The following is a 22528-nucleotide window of genomic DNA, read 5'->3' on the forward strand; positions in this document are numbered from 1 at the left end:
TATTGAAAACGACATACAGTCTGAACATTTTTTTTACTTTCTTTTGTCATTTTGTTGTCTCCACAACAGTATATATATATCTTCTTCTTTCTCTTCACCGGTAAGAGAACCTGGGTTTCTGATTTGATCTATTTGAAAAAATTGCGGATTCCGTTCGTCGGAGAATCCTGATTTTTTTTTTTTTTTTTTTAATTTGGGTTGCGAGGACATTGTGTGGAGATAGTTAGCGAGATTAGTAAGGGGATTCAACGGGGGATATAGTGCATTGTTCGACGAAAAGCCGCAGAGAGATTTTTATTGCTGTGCGATTTGACTGAGACTCAAAATTCTGAAAACTGTTGCTAGGGTTTTTTAGAAGCTCGAATGGTGAGATTGTCTCTTTCGAGTAAGAGGTACACTTACGTACACGAAAGTGGAAGTAAGCCAACTAGAGAAGCCATTGACACTCACCATGTGAGCATCAAGGGAAGCAGAGCAACTGGTTATGCTAGTCGTAGGGGGATTGGTTTCTTCCTGGTGCTTTTGGCGAGTTCTGTTTACTTTTTGCTTGGAAAGGTAATGATACTTTTAGGAGATGTCTGTTTGTGCTTTGTGTTATTTAGATATGAATTTTGCATGAAGTTTGGGTAGTTAGTTTCTGAGGCATTACTTGGAACAAGTGATGCTAATGCATATTATGAGAAAGACATACGAATTTATTTCTTAACTTAAAAGGGATCAATCGCATGGCTTTTAGAAGCATGGCTCTGGCTCATGAAGTGAACAATGTATGGACTATAGTTTGATATTTTCTTTCTTGTTGAGCAATATGTTAATAGATGAAAATTTCTACTTAAAGCACGATTCTTAATTTGTGTTACTTCGCAAGTCTGTTTTGTTCATGTACCATCTGTTGTTTCTTCACGCAAGTATCTGAAGGAGATAATTCACATGAAACAGGACAATCCAGTTAGAAGTCTTTCTTGGTTCTGCCTCTTAAGTGGTTTCTTAATTATGCTACAAAGTCGGAAGTTTGTCAAGAAAGGTGAGATCCTGGTTCATGATTGTACACTCTTTACATGCTTACCGAATGACATGACACCAGTTTCATGTCTCTGATTAATGCTATCTTTTCTTTGACTTATTCAGAATCTGTTATAATCATGCCAACCTTTGGCATCCAGCTTGATACTCAATATTTAAGGTACCCTATATATTGTTTGCACTCCATGATGAATTAACGCATTGAACTACTCCATATTAATAATGGTTGTAATTCATGACCTATTCTTATCTATTCAAGCACCAGTCATCTATTGCACATGTGTTTGCTTTGCAGTGGAAAAACTGTCTCCACGTTTATCCCTATTGGCAAGATTTTGAAGCCTGTGCTGGTTGAATGTGTCACCCCCGTTACATGCTACTGGAGTCTCTCCTTATTTCTGCGTGGCGAAGAACAACTTACATTGGTGTTTAAGGTAATAGCACCAGTTTGTTTCAATACATTGTGAGAGAAAACATTTTGCTGAAAACTTTGAGAAACACAATCAATCTGAGAATATTACGTTTAGCCATCAATTCTGAGTTTGGATTCCTCTTTGTACAGGAACTGCGACCCCCATTGAAGATGTTGGTTCCCATTTGGAAAGCGTTGTGTGCTGTTATCGGCACTGACCAAAGTAGAACCATAGCTGAAGAAGATGTTGTATCTGGTTAAGCATCTACATCTGAACATCCACTGGCTATGATCCACTACAAGACAAGCACTGAAAGTTGTGATCACAGAACTTTTAGATTTGTTGGCTGCTGCTGGCAGTTTTGTTTGAAAGATGATCCACACAATGTTTAATGTAATGTGAGAATTTGCCTCGGAAAAAAAGAAAGTCGTGACTGTTGACTTTGGACCATGGATCGTTTGTCAATTACAAACTTTTCTTCTGTATATTAACCGAATGAAAAGAGTACAACGAGAGAGTTAAATCAGCTTGCAAACTTTGGTATAGTGTAGTATCAACCTATACGACTATGTATACAAGGAAAAGCGTTAGTTACACTATGTCTACGAGTGAGTTAGCAAACTGAGGAAGTAGTTATTTACTGAGACAATGGCACTAAAGACTGAGATTAACGTTGCAACTTTTTTTAGCTTTTAGCTTTGTCTAAGCGTGACTTAGCACGATCAAGCGTAACTTCTCTGCGTTGGAACCCGTGCCACAGTTGTCTGGAACCGAGCTTTGCTATCTGTTTGTGCAATGCCTTCAGATTGAATAAGGGAACTGTCGTTGGTCGTCCATGAGCACACTGCACACAGACTTAATGGGTCAATTTGATTAAAATGAATCCTTTTGGTAAGATTTGATGTTTTCTTACTTACCTGGAAACAAAGCGAGGTCTGCTTCAGTCCTTCCATGATTAAAGAGCATTCCGAGGGTAACAGAGAATCTCCGAACATAATTGCACCTTTTTGAGAGAAAAAAAGAACACACACAGAATTAGCAGAGAAACCAAGTACTGAATGGTGGTCACTATATTATCCTTGAACATACAAAAAAAATAATGGAGAGATCAAGAATTCGAAGAACAGATGGAGGAACTGTTGATGATCCGTCAGTATCAGCAAGCTGGTTTGGCAAAAGTTGAGTAATAATCTTAAAGAAAGAAAAATAAAAGATAAGCTATGTGCGTATACACGATTCTGAGTACCTGCTGAAGAAACTCCAACAGATCAACATCTGATAGATTTACACCCAGAATGCATGGGACCTACAAGTGGTGTAATCAGAGTGATCATTCAAGTGACCCATACAGAATCCCACAGAGAATAGAATCGCCTTTAACTGACAAAAGCAGTAAGCGAAATGAAAGAGCTAGACTCTGTGCCTAACCGCATTAAGTGTGATTGGGGTTGGTTTCTGTTGGATGATGCTCATGTTCCTGTAGAAAAGGAAAACAATTATCACCCATCTAGAGAATCATGGTGTGCAATCTAAAGACACACAACTGCATATTGTTAGACAGCAGTTGATGAGACAGCAAGAGAAATTTTACTTCTTAAAGGACGTTGACCCTTCTACATTAATGTTGCAGATCCAACCCCAGTTTCTTATCTGCTCTGAATAACTCTGGAGTAACTGATAGCCCATTTCTGGCAGTACCTTTTATGTAAAAACAAAAGATTAACGATTCATCATCAATAAACCAAGGCAGAGTAGGCAATTCTGATGACTATGCTATCAAATATTATGTTCAAACGTACCAACTCTTGGTCTGCACTCAAGTAGGTGACTGTCCTTGCTTCCCCAGCCAAGACCTAGTAATTGCAATTGTTTTGTCAGTTGACAGAAGAACAATATTATCGACACTAGGAAACATTAGAAAAGTATTTCCATGAACTTGAAGTTCCAAGATGCTCTTACCTTTTTGTGCAGCTCTTCCAAACGAATTCTTTCATCTGCAGCATGCTGTAAACAATGACACTTGAAGATATCAAGATATTTATGAAGAGCAATAGTTTCCACACATTATGTTGTCCTAGTTTCAACATAATCCTCCACCATATTCAGACAAAGTGTCAAGAATTTAAGATAAAGGAGGAACCTGATCAACGATGGCAACTGTTCCACAAGCAACAATTGGGATATATTTTTTGTCAACCTGTTGTAGAACCTTGGCATCTTGAAGCGAGTGTCTATTTATAGATTCAGGAACCAATGATTCATCGGATCGTAGGTGCAAAAGTCCTGAACATATATCAAGTACACTATCTTGATCGTGAAGCTCATGTGATTCCTTGGCAACCTGCACAACAATGGAAAAGTTATGCATTGATATGATCATGAGACCATCCAAGACGACCCTTGAGTCTTGCTCAACACGAACGAAGTCAAAGATCAACTCTTCCTACCAAACTGCTATTTGGGATGCATTCTTACCTCATCTAGAGCATATCTCGAAGTTGAATCAGTCCAATCAGAGTTTAGGTGAAGGAGTTATTCATTTTACAAATCAGGTGAACTCATGGCTACGCGACTTAGACCTACGAGCATTCAAAGGAGGATTCCGACCAAGCCAGAAGTACTCAAGCTATGAACAAAACTGTTCTGAAATCTTGATCCATCCTAGAACCACTGAGAATTGGAAGCACGTTAAAATCAGTTCATACTTGAAAGATATAGATATTTCAAGTCAGTGGATCTGTCCTAGTTCCATTTTCGCGTCTGAGCCAAAGATCGTGTTACACAGACCAACTCAGAATCAATTTGGACACGAAATCAACTGGAGGATCTCAATGGATCTCTTATGTTTCCAACAAGCTCAAGAACACAAGATTTGGCCAACAAACCACAGAGTTACGTCCCATTTGCCAAAGGAGGTGGATCTATTTCTTAACTTGATGAGTTTTAGGTCCAGTTGGTTTAAGAGCTTCCAGAATTATGTTTGGCAACCAGGAGTTGTTTTCTACTAAGTCCAAGATGAAGAAATGATACAGCCCATGCTGTTTCTCATCAGCAAATTGGATCAAGGAGTCAAAGAGAGTTAAAAAGATCAAGGAGGTACTTAATGGGCTAATACAAGAACTTATGGCAAAAGAGAGCATGGGAAATTATTTTGGGGATGATACCTATCAAGTCCAGCCCAGTTTGAGCCTAATTCAAGTCCAAGAAAGCCCAAAATAATTACTTTATTTTGTGGTCAAAGAGATGTGACGAAAATTGGAGTTCAACTCACCTTGGGAAGGAAACCTTGGGAAGACAAAATTCAAGAGTTGAATCTTCATTCAAGTATCTATCTTTATTGTTTTTAGTTTCAAGAATAATACTTGGCTTTGTTACCAAGTTTTCTTATCTTATATAAACTCATGTAAGAGTAAAGAAATAATAAACAATCCAACTTTTTATCAAAACCTTTTCTTTTTGAGAGTGATTCTCTTATGTTCTTTGTGAACAAAACCGATTGCTTGGTGTGATTCCAACAATCAAAACCGACTACTTGGTGTGATTCCGATAGTCAAAACCCCGATCTCCTTGGTGCGAGGCTGAGAGATCCGATCTTTTTGGTGCGAGGCTGAAAGATCAAACCGGTATATCAAGAGTCTTTCCGCAACTCTTGTGCGACCATTCATTCCACCATCCTTATTCTTGAGGCTTCGTCGTCTTTAGAATCAAGATGTCTCTATCAACCAACTCGAAGGTGCCGAATCCTTGGGAGGATCATATCATGCATGCTCAGTTATCTTTCATGGAACAGAAAGTCAATCAGTCCGGTAAAAACAGACCCTATCAATTTGTTTAACCTGAGAGACCGAACAGTTATGGCGCCATTTCGTTGTGGATATATCCGGAACTACATATTCCTTTAAGCGGTAGTCTGCGAAATAATAACATAGTAAATAATCCAGATGGAAGAGGGGAGAAAAAAAAGGAAACATCATGAAGACTTCCATATACCAAACTATTCAAGGAGCATGTTTGATTGACAAATTATATTCTCGACCATTATGTAGCAGTGTCTTCCAGATAATTCATCTACGAAAGAGACATATTGCTAATTCAAGGTTAATATTTACCTTTGTCTCCATCCTCCTTTTGGGTCTCTGAGTGCACAGTCCTGCAATCAGCAGATGCTTTCAAGTCTGAGGCAAAAATCAATCTGTTTTCTGTTTCTTGTTTGTGATCATACGACACATCATCAACGATGCTCGGCTTCGGATGCATATAAGATGTATTATAAGGTTGTGTCAAACACTCCAAATCATCAGGTTCTGCAGAAATATATACCTCATTAATATCTTTTGTACGACATTCCGGAAACTAAAACCAGAGCAGAAACATAATATCCACATCTGACCAAAGACCAGTAGTATGTACCTGATGGATCAGAGTTCTTTGATTTCGTGTCTGATCTACAATTTAAGCTGATAAATTTCTTTTTATCCTGATGAAAAGGAGGAGCAGAGCGGCTTCTTCTTGACCTTTGTTTACCATCATTATTCTGTCTAGCATCCCTATAACTGAACTTGTCCTTTCTGATACTAAATTGTTCAATACCCACATTATCTGCATGCCCCCACAATGACTTGCAAACTTTTTCATCTGACTGAGTGCAATTCTGAATATATGTGAAAGAATCTGTGTTGGTTTCTCGACAATCCATTTGCGGTATGACCTCGTGGTCAAATTTGATGTTATTAGCTGCAGTGAACAAATATTCAGGGTCAGGCATCCTTTCCAGTCTCAAACTCCCTTCAAGAATTTGACAACCTTTCTCATAATCTGACTTCCACTTGGTCGCAGAAGGAGGAGTAGAGAACATTGGAGACAACTCAGAACTTAAACAGAAACTCTCAGCACCAGAGTTCCCCACATTGACAGAGGAAAGGTACTTTTTCCTGAAATTTTTGTCTTCGTAAGAACAAAATTCTGCAGTGTGGATGGGGGCAATGTTAAAATCTTCTTCAACACTTCTACTATATGAGGAACGTTGTGGAGTAAACCAGTCAGTATCCTGCCATTAACTCCCTAGGGAACAATCAAGGGTCTTCGTCATTCCATGAAATTCAAGAGTATCAGAAAATATATCACTTTGAGAACCACCCTCTCTGGTCTCTAGGACACCAATCAGCGAATTACTTCGGTCGTTATTAAGTATCAGAGGCATGACAGATCCAGACCTTTCATCATGAGTTCGTATGGGCTCCTTAAGTGTTAGGCTCCCTCTTGAGGAGCAACCACGCAAGAGATGCATTCCAGTGAAATTGCTGACACTTAATTCATTTTTGTATCCTCCAAACTGAAAATTTAATTCGTCTGAATCTTTCCTAAGATCCTTGTCTATATTGCGAGTTGTGCTACTCTGACATCTTTTTAGAGACTGTTTACTGCATGTAACACCAGCAACGAAGCTTGTTTCCAGGAGGTCAGTAACTTGTGGAAAGTCTATGTCACATGACTGTGGAAGAGAATCAGTCTGACAGTCAAATTTAGCCACAGTGTCTTGCTCTTTGAGATTCTCAATACTCATGTCAAATTCACATTGTACAGACCATTCACCCTTTCCTTCAGACCATTCACCATTTCTTTTCACTTCAGCAGAAAACAGAAAACTACAAGGTGCCTGGTCATTGCTTCTCTTGAGCTTCTTTTTTGTAGGTTCCATAGCTTCTGGCCAATCTGCATCCAGAAAATTAGAAATTGATAGAGACTTTCTGGGAATATGTAAAAGGGACGAACAATAGATAATTCCTCGTTCTAATAAAGAAGCACTGATGTTTTAGAAAGGTGATAGTATGAAAACTTCTGTACCTTCTTGAAGTCTAAGGTCTTGTGTATCACCTTTTGCTAGTAGATCAGCATCCTCATCAAAAACTTCTGAGACTAAAACGTACGGAAACATTGAAACACCAAGAAATATCAGGGATATTATCAGAGCTTGAAAAAAGTGTGCGTACCAAGACTTGTATCTTTCTTCCAGTTGGCTAGAATGATTCTTCCTATGAAGGCAAGTATAGGTTCCCAATTCTGCCACAGATAGAGAAATTGGCAATCATTAAAATTTCAAAAATATACTACAAAATCTAAATCACAAGAGAAATCTCTTACCTTGAACTCAACGTGCGTCTTTGATGGTTCAAACGAGAATTCATAAAGATGACGTGGGCATGTTATGCACAAAATGTAACTAGGATTGGATTGAAGTCTATTACGTCTTCCTGTTTGTAACCCATCTGTAGGCTTCCAGTCATCCGTACACTCAAAACTAGCAGCCAAGTTGTTCAGCAGCTTATGTATGGGACCTTTGCTTATGAATCTTGAATTGATATCTGTTGCTGTGAAGGTCATACAACGATATAGAGAAACTACCTAATCTAAATAGCAGGAGATATTTGACGTATACATAATCTACACATAATAAGGTGCAGAAAGATGGATACATATATACTGCAAGGCCTGCAAGGAAAATAACACAATATACACAGAAATTGAGGCTCAAAGTTTAACAATCTGACAAACAAAGGCGATAATTTTAGTGCCCATCTGTGGAGCAAGTAACTTACCTTGAAACTATCGCCAGGACCAGATACATACCCAGAGACATTCAGCATGCCATTTGTAACGTTTACTTTACAAAGCGGGGTTGAAGCCTCTGTCCCTGCATCTCTCATCAATAGTGAAAATGCTGGAGAAGAAGGATTGGTTTGAAAAAGTTCTTCATCACTGTAACGAGGAAACAATCAGAACATCTACGGCTTTGCGCCAATATGAATTATGAAGGGCTGATTTCGTAAAGATCTTTAAAATGAAAGTAGGAACCGACCTTTCAATATCAAGAACACTAAAGGAAACATTGGAGTGCACAAGGGCAATCCGGAACACACAAACTTTTTGATAGATTCCAAAACTTTTTTGGGGCTTCCATTGCAAAAAACAATAAAAAAACATGGTCACATTTCAGAAAACTTCAGCCAATACGAAAGTAAGATTAAAATCCAGATGTCTTACTCTAAAAAGGTAAGTGTCTAAGAAATGAACCTGGATTGCATATATTTTCGTCTCACTGGCTGATTGTAAAACAAATCTCGTACCGTTACTGCATCAACCACGTCAAGATCAGATGTTAATCATGACCAAGCCAATGTAAGCCAAAAGTTTCTGAAAGTTGTACTAAAGGCTTCACTTTCACAATTGGATAAGCATAACAGATAAAGCAATGGTGACAAAAGACACATTACCTGTCGTGCCAGAGACTTTTCTCTCATCATCAATTCCTAGATGTAGACACTTGGATCCCTGATTTTAGGAAGTTTAATTAAAACCATAGCCAACGCCACACAAACTATGTAGGAGTGTTTGAGTAGCATCAAAGTCATCACATACCTTCATAACCTTTCGATAACCATTAGGCCTCCCAATAGCTTTTGTCCTGATTTCCAGTAACGAGATATCTGATATTGAAGCTAACGCCTCTCCACGGAATCCAAAAATTTCACTGGCTGTCTCCAAATCGTGAAACTTTGAAGTAGCTGTTTCCGCAGATTGCTTAAGATAAGTTTCTCAATCGAAGTGGCCTTTATCAGTGCATCAAACATAAAATATTGCCACAACTTACCATATCTTTCTCCCAACAAAACCAAATCATCTCTGGAAACGCCTGATCCTGAAAACCAAAAAAAATATTAAAAATATTTCCAAATTAGGACTCAATCATTAGGTAAAATAAAAGTAATCATAGTGGAGCTAATACTCACCATCATCCACAACCTTGACAGAGCACGAAACAACACCAACGAAGATAGAAACCTGAAAATAGAGAGATCAATCAGAAGAAATCCAGAAGAAGAAATCGAAGTAGAAAGAGGGGGGGGGGGGGGGAGGGAATTTGATTTTTTTTTGCGGACCTTGGTCGCACCAGCATCGAGACTGTTGAAAACGAGTTCCTCCACAACCCTCGACATGTCGAACATGATAATTCCAGAACGCATGGAGTGACGAACACCCTCAGGCAAGGGCTTGATCGTCTTCATCCGACTGAAACACGGAGTAACAAAAACCCTAAAATTTCAAGATGCGATTCCGGCGGGTATCAATTATTGGAGATCGCGAAGTTATTTATCGCCATCTCCTTTCGCACCGTCATCCTCTCTCACTCGCTCTTAACGGGAAAGGTTCAGCAACTGGAGGGAAAATCAGATATTGGGGGTTAGGGTTTCACAATACGACATCGTTTAATATCATATATAGATTTTTTTTGTTCCTTAAACGACAGCGTTTCATTATATCATAAATGAAGCTTTTTTCCCCATTAAGCTTTAACAAAATACAAACACATCTTTTTTTGCTCCCAATCAAGAAAAGTCACGAGAATAGACTAATTAATGGATACGCATATTCGTATCTATGATATTAATTTTTAAAACAAAATTAAAAATCATTACAAGAAGAAGTGAATTAAAAAAATATATCATAAATGATAAAAATATTCAATGGTTTTGAGTTTTGACATCTAACATATTTGTACCCACAGTGTTGATGATATTTTTTGGCTCAGAGATTGCTATTTGCTGATAATTACAATGTAATAATTCAAAAAGTTTCTTTGTATAAAATGATTTCATTAACTTTTCTTTTTTTAATTTTCTTTTTGGGGTATATTGAGAATGAAATGGCACGACAAGTGGGCTGGTGAAGTTGACTATCTATCTCCGCCAAACATAAATTAAATTTTAACACACTAGTAGGGACTCTATAATGATCATATTTAATCTAATCAGATTAATTAGTCTTTTGTCGATTCTACATTTTTTTCTCTCCAAACTAAGATCTTGGATCGACCACGTTGCTTTGATACCCATCCACCATCAATTCTGAACCACGTCAATGATATGGTAATTCCATTTCGTATAGCGATGTTTTCTGGAAATATATGTTCACATTATTTCATATATTAAATATTAAAGTTGTAGGAAAAAAAATGAAAATTAACTCCGAAGCGAAATAGTAACTCCGTGAAGAAATTACAAAGGGAAATAAATGACGGCCGTTATTATAGTTAGACGGAGGAAATGTAATAATAACGGAAAGCATGACCAGCTAGTTTAATCTTTTTTCTGAGGTTGTTGTCGTGTAAGAGATAGGAACTGTAATTAAAAACACGCACAAATGACACATATGTATGTCAATCAAAAAATTACAAAATTATGTGATAATTAAAAAAAAAAAAAAAAAAAAGAGAGAGTTGATTTTGTTATTTTATAGGGTTTACATATATAAATGGAACAAAATTCTCTTGTCTTCTTCATCCTCCTCCTCCTCCTCCTTTCTCTCTGCAAACCCTAATTTTCTTTTTTTCTCCCTAAACTCTCTCATCTTCCTCTGCCTCTCTTTACCTTTTCATTTACAAAGAAACTGAGACTATGATAAAGATAACTTAAAACTGCCGGCAATTCAAAAACTGACAAGAAAACGCACGAGGTAAGAAAAAAAAATCGAATTTGCTTGTTTTGTTCTCTCTGTTTACTCTGTTTTTCTAATTTATGATTCATGGTTTTGTTCTTTTTCAATGCTAACGTAATTCGTTATTCATCGATCACACCCTTATGATCAAGTAATCATCAGCTCATTCATGTCAAGAATTTTCTGCTTAAATTTTGTTGTTATAATTATATGATTTTGAAATTGAGTTTTGAGTATTCATATTTGATAAAGATCGAACTATTTGATTAAAGTATACATCTTTAAGGAAACTACAGAATGTATTTGTAATCCGAAATTAGCAAATGTATACATCAGGCAATCCTAATAAATTAGCAAGTGTCTTAAAGTATACATCTTTAAGGTTTTGTCTTAATCTTTGTAATCTCTCAATCAGGCAATCAGCAAATGTATTAACTCTCTAATTTGTCTCTTCATCAGATCTGATCTCATTCATAATTCGAATTCTGATCCGAAATTAAGACACTTTCATTCTGGTAATTTTCTCAGATTTGGGTTTTAATAAATGGAGAGGAATCCGTGTGACATGATGAATCAGCTCGATTCAGATTCGCATCTCCCTCCTCGTAAGAGATTACTAGCTGGATTCAAGAAACTAAACCCCAACAACAACGTCAATGGATCTTCTCCTTCTGATTTCGCTTCTTCTTCCTCAACTTCAAACTCTAACGGATCTTCCTCTGCTCCAACCCATGTCCAGACCCATCTCGACAATTTGTTAGCTTCCCGTTTCAACAATGATCAGTCACCGGAAGAGCTCGTTGCCTCGACGAGATCCGCAGCTGCTTTAGCGGTTAAAGCTGCAAAGGCTGCCAGGGCGATTGCGAACGAAAAGGCTTTGGTTTCCGCCAGGGCGATCGCTGCGGCTAAGAGGGCATTGGAATTTGTTGATTCTTTCCCTAAAGAAGCTATCCCTGATTCCAAGGAGAGGTCTCCTAAGAAGAACAAGCAGAAGAAACATGTCCCCGTCGAGCTTTTGTATTCCAAGGGACAACAGCTAAGAAGAGACGAGGGAGATGATTTAGCGCGTAGGTTGCATCGAGCTATAGACAATACGTATCCTAGAGTCTTGAGAACTTACTCGGAATTCGAGGAGAATGGTCAGAGATACAAGAAGCATAAGAAGAACAAGAACGTAGTTGAAGCTGGTGGTGGGAGTAGTAGTATTATAGTAACAGGTTCTATGAAGGACATTGCGGGAGTCGTGGATTCAGACAGCTCGTATGAAGGGTTAGAGATAGCTAGATCAAACAGGGATGAAGAAGCGGATTCGAAGAAAGCAGGGGAGGAAAGCAGCTCATTGGGTAAAAGAAGAGGAAGAGTGAAGCTAAAGAAGCTTCCTTTGAGCATTTGTAATTCTAGAAACCAAGAAAACGGAACTACCTCCGCGTCTACGTTACCGGTGGCTCAGCCGCAGGAGGACGGCGTGATCCCGGCTTGGAAATGCCAGGACCTCAAGGCGGCTCCAGAATGTGTGAAGCAGAACAAAGCCGTACGGTCATCATAGTGATCGCCCTACAGAAGAAAATGACTCGTTTTTTTTCTTCAAAATTTGGTCAAGCATTGCCATTTTCAGTATAAGATTCACATTGTTGTTTCCTTTTTTGGATGTGTTTTGAGTTTTATGTTATATATTGTTAAATATATACATATTAATACACTTTATTTGCCATTACAGTTGTGTAGAAGAAGAAGGTTTGATATTTTCGGATTCATAGATGAGCATGAAATGTAATAAAGTTATGTACTTTTTTTTTGTTGAGTTATAGTATTTGTTATTTTATTTTATTTTTGCTAAGAAACGATTAATTGATAAGTGACCAAATTATAAAGAAAGTTTGCACCTAATTGTGAAGTGCTTTTAGTGTAGTGGGTTGGGTAAAGGTAAGTTTTTAATGCACAAGATACCATTATACTAGGGATTGTAATTTACAAAAAAAGAAATGTATTTTGTGGATTCAACGATTGGATACAGGGTGTCACGTGTAGATAGATCTCCACGTGGTGATATGGAACGTGTGACACAGAAGAAGGAGAAATAGTAATATACGTAAATCTTTGAAGACAAATGTGCTAAGTCATGCACGTCACATGTGGTCTGAAAGTTAAAACCATCTGGCAATGTCGCTTTTTAGATTTACTAACAACTAGAGTAGTTTTTTTTTTTTTTCAGATTATATGACACTGAAAATTGCAGTTTCGTCATTTAGGGTATTTTGGTTTCTATCTTTCTATATAACGTAAATTTATTACTTCGAAAATACATTGACAACGACATGTCTAAAACGGGAACTTGATTTTGTATTTGACCAGGTTTACTAAAAAGTAAAAAACTCATATGATAGTCGTCAATAAAGTATAAAGTAACTGCACTCCATTACGCTGCGAAAAACAACCGACACAGACACTAACGGAGTACTATTTGAGAATATGACAAGAAAAAAACATTAATGGATTTAACCGACAACAACAAATGAACAAGTTATTAGAATTAGGAATTTATTATAAGACAACATGTAAAACTATCAGATCTTTTTTTTTTTTTTTTTGGTCGAATACCTCTATTTGTCATTTTCTGTTTAAAATTAGATTTAGAAATATATTACCAAGATAATTTTTATAAAACTTAGCAAATACAAGTCAAATACATGGTTTTTTTCAACCGATACAACCCCAAAACCAACTCAGAGGCACGAAACCAATAGACATCTGACAATAATATCAAAACAAACCGAAAGAAGAAGACTCAATATTGAAGCCCAAAGAAGAGGTAAGTAACAACTTTGTTAGTCAATTCATCGCTACATAGACAATTCTCTATAAGTAACAAATGAAATCGATGGTTAATCAATCAATAATCATATGTCCCCCGAAACAGCAACGAACAATTACCAAAAAAATCCATTAATAAAAGAAGAAAGTTATTCAAAAAGGAATGAAGAACGATAGAAAAAGTTTTGAGTTTCTTTTTCACCCTTTGATCTGCAAGTTGTTCATTTGTGCATCTACATTATCTGCATCGTTCTCTGTCTTTACATTCATCCACGGATGTTCCAAGCACTGCTGCGCAGTTGGTCGTTTCTCTGGCGCAAACTCCAGAATCGAAGTCACAAACTCGGCAAACTCCTTTGCTTCTGTTTCTGGAAGCTTGTATTTATCAATCAGTAAGCGATCAAGTGACCAATATTTCAACCGCCGGATCCTTTTCAAATCCCCGTGTCTGTCAAAATAGTCTTTCGATCTCGCTCCCCCAATCGCAATCTGCTCAACCAAAAGCATATCATAAGAAGGAGACCACAAACCGAGAAAACAGAGCGGAAAAGCAACAAATCAAATACCTTTCGAGGCATCTTTCCTAGGAGTTCCATCATAAGAGCAAGGTGATCCTAAATTCAAAAACCATATAACAAAATCAGGACAAAAAAATTTGAAGAAGCAAACTCTTGAGGTTATAAATTTAGTATCTGACCTCGTCTTCTCCATAACCATCTCCTTCTTTTGGAGCAAATAGCATATCTCCTGTGACAAGCTCGAAAGCCGTACAACCAAAAGACCACATATCAACAGAGAAAGAGTAACCTGACTTTAGTATAACTTCAGGAGCTCGGTACTGTCTCGTTTGTATCTCTTCCGCAAACTGTTTATCAGCCCAACAAGCGTTACCAAAGTCAACCACTTTGCATCTCATATCAATCCCATCAAGACTTCTTTCCGTCTTGGATGATGTTTCTTCACCCACCATTGAAACTCTTCTTTCTGATATTTTAGCAACCGCTCTTTTTGCTCTCCTCTTTAGCTTCTTCTCAATCAGATTCATCGTGGATCCGCCACCGTTTGCGTTTCCCTCTGGCTTTTCTAGTATTGGGGTTAGTCCAGATCTAACAGGATCTTTGGCAGGGTCGATGGTGGAACAAAGAAGAATGTTTTCAGGTTTTAAGTCGGAGTGAATCATACCGAGCTCGCAGTGCAAATAATCTAAACCAGTCAATATACATCTGCAAATCTCCCGGACTTTGTTCATTTTCAAACCTTTGTAACGGTTGTATCTGATTAAACGGAGCAAGCTATCGCCAAGAAACTCAAGCACCATGCATAAATGCTGTCCGTTTGGACCAATATGCTTAAAATGGTCGATAAGACGAACAACACATTTGGAATTGTCAACATCTCCATCAGCAGCAGCCGAAAGAAACTCGATTTCGTGAAGTGCAGCTTGAGCAAATTGTTGTGCGCTCTTCTGAATCTTCAAAGCAACATAGTTCTACAAAAACAGACATAAACACATACCAAAGCAAAACATTCTTAGGATATACATACTTCAATATCACCGTTATCTTCTTCCTATGATTAAAGATACTTAAACCATTTAATACGCAACCCTTTTGAGCAAACAAATCTGGTAAAATGTTTAGCTAGAGAGTAGTATAGCGCCAAATCTAGAGTTATGATCCACAATTTCAAAAATCAGAATCATCTTGCACCAAAATCTATTGGACTTATAAAACTAACAGATGCGTATTGTATATAAAGGATGAGTCTTTAGCTTTAAACAGTGTCATTTGAATGTGATTCGATCTCGATTTGTCTCAGATGAGAAAAAAACAAGAGATCAGAGCCCAGAAATGAAACGAATGAATAGAGAGGCTTGATGTTCACAATTATTTAGGAATCAGAATAAGGCATTAACGACCAAAGCAACTGAAATCGAAGAGAGAGAGAGAGAGAGAGAGAGAGAGAGAGATGCGTACAGAGGTGAGAGTATCGTAGGCAAGCCAAACGGTGGAGAATTGACCCCAACCAAGCTTTCTCTGAGCGATGTAACGACCACCGGAGAAAGGATCGCCGATCCTGACGGCGTGATAACCACCTTTACGGTAAGCATCGTAACCTTCTTCTTCACCTTCTGATCCGGAAGAAGATGAACACGACATATCTCTAATCTAATCTACAAAGACGTAATACGTGTCTGAATTCCCTCAACGAGTCGCCGGGTCGATTTCGATCGTAAAAAAAAATTGGATCTTTGCAAAGGACCCCCAAACAACACAAGACAAAGGAGCTTCTCCCTTTTCTTAGAACAGAGAGAGAAAGACAAAAGAGAGAGGAATGGGCACTCAGATTTTGCGTGTGGCCCTGAAACGTAAGACCCTCTCCACTTTTCGCTCTTTCCTGTGATTTATTTAATCAAACGAGATTGCTTCAGATTTTTCCCGATTTAAACTTTTCTTTTTGTCTATTTTCTCTCTTTTGCCCTTTTCATAGGAGGAGAGAGTTGTTGAGTCTATTTTCTCCGGTCAGGCGTCTCTCTTTTTTTCTCCCCTCTCAAGAACCAAAGTCAATGTCTTTCCTTGACCACAACATTCGATATGGTATCCAAATTTCAAAAACTTCAGCAAAATTTTAGGATCCGATCAGCAGAAGCAACTGAGTCGAGCTGGACTTCATCAAGCAGTAATAAGCTTTGGACTCCGATTACAGATAACAAACAATCATACGCCAGTGTGCTAGTCATCCTATGCAACAAAAGTGAAGTTTCTTGTTTCTCTAAACATACAACTACATACAAAGCTGTTACACTAGAAAAGATATTGCAGACGAAGATTCAAGAAACGCAATTCAAAAGTTCTCTGTTTTTTAAATTGAGACTGATCTCTCTTTCTTTAGATCTTGCTTGTGTCTTCGCCATTTCAGACCACCCCATTGCTCCTTCAATTCACTAACCTCGATAACACACAATTCTTTCTGACTTTACTGAGTGCATAAGAAACAGAATTTGATCAATGAGGTTAAAGGAACGAACTTTTAGATTACTTTGCCTATACTAACGATTCAACAGCCACAACAACAACAACACAAACTCTGTACTTTCCAAATTATTCAATCGATCAAAGTTGAACAAACTGAATCTCTCTCAGCCAATCCACAAACTCAATCTCTAATTTAGTTTCTCAATACCTGACTGAAAAGCTTTGGAGCTCTATTTTATCAATTGAAACAAGCAAACAAAAACAACAAAAAAAAAACACAGAACAATCTCTCTTCCATCGAGAAACCCCTTAAAAATCACTCCAAATCCTGAACGATCTTGATACCCATAGAATTAGCAGTACCAATGATGGATTTGCAAATCGACTCCAACGGCATATACTGACAAAACGGATCCGTCTGCTTCACCTTCGCGATCTCGTACACGTGTCTCACCGAAAGCGTCGTCACCGTCAAATGTCCAGGACGAGTGCTCCCTTTGTCGACTCCAGCTGCTTTCTTGACGTACCACGACACGGAAGGAGACTTGACGGTGAATTCGAATGAGTTGTCCTTGAACGCCGTTATCGTCACGGCCATCGGGGTGTCTGGTTTGTACTTTTGAGTCCGAGCGTTGAAGTCTTTGCAGAATGCCATCAGATTAAGCCTGTACTGACCTAGCGCCGGACCTACCGGTGGTGCTGGTCTTGCGCCTCCCGCCGGAACGGTTAGCCTGATAGTCGCCGTAGTAGGATCTCTTTCGCAGCCGCCATTGTTGGGATCGTGAAAAACAGAGAGCTTCCACGGTTCTTCTTCAAGGGTTTTTGTGACAAAGGTGTAGAGATTGGGCCTTTTGCTTTTAATTTGGGCCTTATATAAAAGCCCATTATTTACTTGCGGAATTGTTGTTTTGGACCTGTTGATGAAGATTGGGATTATAATGGGACCGTGACCGAAATAATCAATAGTTACATGACAAACAATTCAAATGAATTAACAAAGAGTGTGAAGTGTCGTTTTCTATAACTCTATTTACAGTAAAACCTCTATTAATTCTAGGAAGAGATTTTCTCATTTTCATATTGAAAATTTTCTATTACAAAATAAAATATTTTTGTTATCATTCACATTTTTAAAGAATTTTCTTAATTTATAATTTTGATTATCGTAATAGGATGAATGTCAATTGTTGAAATTATCTAGGTAAAATTGAGAAATGTTAGAAGTTTAGAGTTTAAAAAAATTGTTACTACTATCCTTCATGGTAATAACAATGAAGTCGCATAAGATATTACGGTACCTTTAAAACCAATTACTAAAGAAGCAATTATCGCATCTATGACTCTTCACAATTTATAGATGTGATTTGAAAATACAACAATGAAAATATTAAAAATAAGCTTTAACAAGAATGCAAATTCAAAAATAGGCAAACAACAATAGAATCATATTTCACTAGATTTTCTTATATATATATGTATATATATCAGTTTATATGATTATTAATTTATGATATTGATGGGATTATATTTTTACATAAGATTTCCAAAAAAAAAAATTTATTATTTTATTAAAATGTGTCATTTTTTACACCAATTCAGTTCGAAACCGGAAAAATTTATTAATTTATAGTGATTATTAATTTAAAGAATATTAATTTACGGAGGTTCTGATGTATGTTGAAACGGCATAGCAACTGAATATATCATTTTTACGACGTCATGTGTATGTATATTAAAAATTTATGTTTTCAGTTGCTTCAATGACTCAAAAAAAAAAAAAAAAAAATTCAAAACAAGTTTGCGCACCGACATGATATTGCTCTTGCGTTATAATCATGGACACATATAGAACACGTAACTCACAGTCACAGGCATGACTTTGACTCGTTTTATTGCTCTACAAAATACATATTCAACTCTTTAAACTGATCGTATGGGCTTTTTAATTACCCTTTATTTTTGTCAACCTTTCGTTGTTACTTCGGCGAAGTCCAAAACTGCTAATTTCTCTATCACTTTTATATTTGATTCAATATATATTAGATATATTGAATTTGAGTATATTGGATATATCGAATAAGTTACAATATTTGATTAGCTGGAATCGATCGCATGGACTATCATACATGTCAAACTTACTTTATTGTAACTGGTGCAAAGTATGCCCGTACGTGGACCTAAAGATAGAGAGACTTCGAACAGAACATATATAATGTTATTATCTATGAAAATGGAATAATATCAATTATTTGTGAATACGTACATATCTACTAACTTTCAATATGCATATGATGATTTGCACACACACTACGTATGGGTATGGCAACTAATTTGTTGTATTTTTCATCTAATGATTTAAAAAATAGTACTAATATTTCTTCCAAACCCAAAAACAATTCATGATAAAAAAAAGAATTACGAATATATATTTTTTTGTTAAAGAATTGCGAAAATTATGAAACATACAAATCTATATTTGTGTAAAAAACAAACAACACACACGTATATAAAGTAAAAAACCTCTAAGCTGGTTTATTCCAAAACTATCGATTATGGATGCTCTAAACGTCAGTATATAATTGATCGATGCTTCCAGTCTCCATTATTGTTGTTTGCAGGACTGGTTTGTTTGATTTCCGTTTTTTACATGGCATGATCAATGCGTCCAGACTCAATTATTGTTGGTTTTTTCTTATATTCTTCATTTGTTCCGGTGTACTAATGTCTTCTCTAGTTTTAATTATTGGTGCAATAACTCGGTTTGCTTTTCACCTTTTTGGTTCCATATAAGACGTTAAGACTCACATCACACACACACACACACAAAAATATTCCATTCCGATTGTACTTTCGTTTTCAAAGTTGTTATTCTCGCAACGTTTCTATTTTTTTTGGTTTAACTATCTATTCTCGTAAGCTCCATCCATCTCTTTCTCTAGTCCAAGACCCCCGATCACCTTATGAAATTTCAGCTGAAACCGCGTGCGGAAACGAAGTTTATTTGGATCGTTGGTTTGTAATGTATGATATGATGGAAGTTTGGTTTGATTCGACTTTTTAAAACCACTGATACAATAAAATTTCGGTTACTATGACCTCCCAGAGAGAGTCTAGAAAACACCAAAACTTATGCACACGTGGACGGTGTTACCTGCCGTTAATACTATAATGTAATAAATATTATACTGCCTTTTGAGTTTCGAGGACACGTAGATCCATTTCAAAGATTCTGTAAAAATTGATAGTTATCAAGATCCCACCTACATCTAGACAAAATCCAGCATATATATTTACAAGTCTAAATTAGAAAACTGCTTCAAAAATCGGTGTAATTTCAAGATATATATAAATATTGAAATAAAACTAGATAAATATTGCAAGAACTTCTCAGTTCATAGAATCCAACCTTCAGCAATCAGCACCACCTGTCAACAAAACCATATTCTCTCAATCTTTTTTGTATTTTGAATTGAAGGTATCCTTCTCGATGCCCAAAAAGAAAATGAAGGAAAAGAACGAAGAGAATAAAGTAAATAGAAGAGTCTAATCGCAGTAGGTTTAGGTAAGAAAAGTAAATTATACTTAATACCTTTTGATAATGAGTTCGTCAAACAGAACCTAAAAAGAGCGCCCACACCTACCCCATCTTTTTCTTTCTACTTGCGTTTTCTAGTAATATTAATACGGCTATATGATCCTTCTTGTAATTATGATATTTTGTAATACGATTACGATATTTCCAAATCTATTTATCTAAATATATTTTATGGGCTGCCATTATTAAATTGAACCCCGCCCCCGGTTAACTATACGCATGTTGTCAATATCTCTGATGCGGCTTAGAAATAACTAAAAATAACAAATACTGTAGTACCAGTATTTTAGTTTTTTTTTTTTTTTTTTTTGGTGTAGAAAAAAAAATCCTCTATTGTCATCGAATCAATAAACTTCAGTTCTACCAAAAAAAAAAAAAAATCAATAAACTTCAGTTTGGTCACTCGCAAAATTACGAAATGGAATGATGATATAACTTGGCATAATTATTTTTACATAATTCTGAAATTTTTTATACTGGCATTAACAGAATTCAATTACATATCTTACTAGTTTGACTACACATTTTTATTATTTAAAAATTTTAAATACTGTCAACGTTCAAAGCATGTATTTAAAATTTTTCCCAGTGGACTAAACTTATGTTTTGAAACATCGTAGATTTTCTCTACATAGAGAAAGAAATCCCCAAAAAAAAAACAAAAAACAAATATTTTACTACTTGAAATAAAGATTCAAATAAGTATGTCTTTACGGGATACTTAGGAAAAAATCTCATTATTTAGCTTCGGAAAGTTGTAAAAACTACGTGTTTTCTATTCATACAACCTTTTCAGCCGATATATGCCAAATGAATTAAATAAAATATTTTGATTAATATAGTATAATTTTTATCTGCAAATTGGGACATATCTTATATAAGTAGAGATGTGTATGTGTGTCTCTCTCTATTATATTAACTTGGATCAGATTCTTCTTCTTCTTCTTCTTCTTCTTCTTCTTCTACCTCTCTCTCTCTTTCTTAAACAAGAACAAGAACAAAGTTTCCCTATCTTCTTCACATTTTTCTCTCTTCAGACAAAAACAATTAAAAAATGACTCGCTCCTCTAGATTCCTCGGTACGGCGTCGTCGCCACCACCACCACCGGAAGAAATCCTCGCCGCCGAAACCGACATGGTTGTCATCCTCTCTGCTCTTCTCTGCGCTCTCATATGCGTTGCCGGTTTAGCCGCCGTAGCTCGCTGCGCTTGGCTCCGCCGTCTCACCGGCGTTAATTCCGCCGCCACGGGAGAATCTCCTCCTCCTCCTCCGAACAAAGGTCTCAAGAAGAAAGCACTCCAAGCGCTCCCCAAATCCACTTACACCGCCTCTACTGAAGATTCGCCGTGCTCCTCTTCCGGCGGCGGTGACGGAGACGACTCATCCACCGAGTGTGCTATTTGCATAACGGAATTTGCCGAAGGCGAAGAGATCAGGATCCTACCGCTCTGTAACCACGCTTTCCACGTGGCGTGTATTGACAAGTGGTTGACTTCGAGGTCTTCGTGTCCTTCTTGTCGTCGGATTTTGGTTCCGGTGAAGTGTGATAGGTGTGGTCACCATGCTTCCACGGCGGAGACTCATATCAAAGATCAACCACAACACCAACATCATCCTTCACAGTTCACTTCCTCCGCCATTATTCCTGCTTTTCTTCCTTAGAAAAAGTTCTCTTTCTTTTTTTTTAAAACATCGGCATGATTAAAGTGAAGTAAAGTATTAATTAAATTAATTAGGAAAATTAGTAGTGATCTTTTTCTTTAGTTATGTTTCGATAATCCTGTTATGTAAGACTTTAATCCACTGTTCTTATTAATCTAATCAAGATGAAATTTCGAAGTTCGCAAATTGCCAAATTCGATTAGAGGATTAATATCTTTGTGAAATAAAAGAGCATGATTGATGATTGTATTGATTGGACAACCCTGAGCACTACGAAAAAGGGTCGGTCATGTGAACCCGTGTGTTTCAGAAGCATTACCCAAAAAAATAACCAAAAAACAATTAAATTACAAAAATCTTTGAACTGAAAAAGTTTTTTTCCTTTTTTTTTTGGACTTTAACTTATAAAAATATTTGTTTATTTTGGAAATATCTAGCGATAAATTGGGCGTTTATCTTTTTCCGACAGTGGACACACATTTAAATTAAAAAAAAAAAAAAAAAGTAACAAAGTGCAAGTGTAGTATAATACAGTATAAGTAGTGAAGACAAAAAA

General features: G+C 36.8%; 5 protein-coding genes and 1 pseudogene across 7 annotated transcripts; 3 read left to right on the forward strand and 3 right to left on the reverse strand.

Moving 5' to 3' along the window:
• The first annotated feature begins 102 nt into the window (after nucleotides 1–102).
• Nucleotides 103–1962, forward strand: LOC104727561 (uncharacterized). Its single transcript, XM_019231736.2, has 5 exons — nucleotides 103–555; nucleotides 940–1024; nucleotides 1129–1183; nucleotides 1319–1457; nucleotides 1586–1962. Exons 1-5 carry the CDS (start codon nucleotides 364–366, stop codon nucleotides 1694–1696), a joined length of 582 nt encoding a protein of 193 aa, XP_019087281.2. The 5' UTR covers nucleotides 103–363; the 3' UTR covers nucleotides 1697–1962.
• Nucleotides 1963–1979: 17 nt separating this feature from the next.
• Nucleotides 1980–9636, reverse strand: LOC104721226 (DNA mismatch repair protein MLH3-like; annotated as a pseudogene). The gene is made up of 24 exons (XR_015570315.1): nucleotides 9374–9636; nucleotides 9224–9275; nucleotides 9085–9132; nucleotides 8853–8998; nucleotides 8708–8765; nucleotides 8508–8565; nucleotides 8293–8387; nucleotides 8033–8192; nucleotides 7910–7925; nucleotides 7578–7798; nucleotides 7427–7496; nucleotides 7281–7346; nucleotides 5847–7148; nucleotides 5546–5740; nucleotides 5255–5346; nucleotides 3577–3777; nucleotides 3396–3440; nucleotides 3236–3289; nucleotides 3028–3134; nucleotides 2865–2913; nucleotides 2683–2742; nucleotides 2539–2600; nucleotides 2354–2450; nucleotides 1980–2280 (listed from the first exon to the last, which is right to left on the reverse strand). The product of XR_015570315.1 is annotated as a DNA mismatch repair protein MLH3-like (transcript).
• Nucleotides 9637–10626: 990 nt separating this feature from the next.
• Nucleotides 10627–12639, forward strand: LOC104721227 (uncharacterized). 2 transcript variants are annotated; one of them, XM_010439158.3, is made up of 2 exons: nucleotides 10627–10946; nucleotides 11457–12639. In XM_010439158.3, exon 2 carries the CDS (start codon nucleotides 11473–11475, stop codon nucleotides 12472–12474), a length of 1002 nt encoding a protein of 333 aa, XP_010437460.1. In that variant the 5' UTR covers nucleotides 10627–10946; nucleotides 11457–11472; the 3' UTR covers nucleotides 12475–12639. The 2 variants fall into 2 exon arrangements, with proteins under 2 accessions (XP_010437460.1, XP_010437461.1); XM_010439159.2 differs by having other exon boundaries at nucleotides 10753–10946; nucleotides 11388–12639.
• A 1080-nt stretch (nucleotides 12640–13719) lies between these two features.
• Nucleotides 13720–16888, reverse strand: LOC104721228 (uncharacterized). Its single transcript, XM_010439160.3, has 4 exons — nucleotides 15716–16888; nucleotides 14437–15228; nucleotides 14306–14353; nucleotides 13720–14228 (listed from the first exon to the last, which is right to left on the reverse strand). The coding sequence occupies exons 1-4, from the start codon at nucleotides 15896–15898 to the stop codon at nucleotides 13938–13940; spliced, it is 1314 nt and encodes a 437-aa protein (XP_010437462.1). The 5' UTR covers nucleotides 15899–16888; the 3' UTR covers nucleotides 13720–13937.
• Nucleotides 16811–17787, reverse strand: LOC104721229 (large ribosomal subunit protein uL11m). Its single transcript, XM_010439162.3, has 2 exons — nucleotides 17757–17787; nucleotides 16811–17524 (listed from the first exon to the last, which is right to left on the reverse strand). The coding sequence occupies exons 1-2, from the start codon at nucleotides 17785–17787 to the stop codon at nucleotides 17031–17033; spliced, it is 525 nt and encodes a 174-aa protein (XP_010437464.2). The 3' UTR covers nucleotides 16811–17030.
• Nucleotides 17788–21084: 3297 nt separating this feature from the next.
• Nucleotides 21085–22149, forward strand: LOC104721231 (putative E3 ubiquitin-protein ligase ATL45). The gene has a single exon (XM_010439164.3). It carries the CDS (start codon nucleotides 21364–21366, stop codon nucleotides 21970–21972), a length of 609 nt encoding a protein of 202 aa, XP_010437466.1. The 5' UTR covers nucleotides 21085–21363; the 3' UTR covers nucleotides 21973–22149.
• The last annotated feature ends 379 nt before the right edge of the window (nucleotides 22150–22528 follow it).

The sequence above is a fragment of the Camelina sativa genome, chromosome 11 (genome assembly GCF_030686135.1).
Source record: "Camelina sativa cultivar CO46 ecotype springtype chromosome 11, ASM3068613v1".
In the NCBI taxonomy this organism is placed as follows: Eukaryota; Viridiplantae; Streptophyta; class Magnoliopsida; order Brassicales; family Brassicaceae; genus Camelina; species Camelina sativa.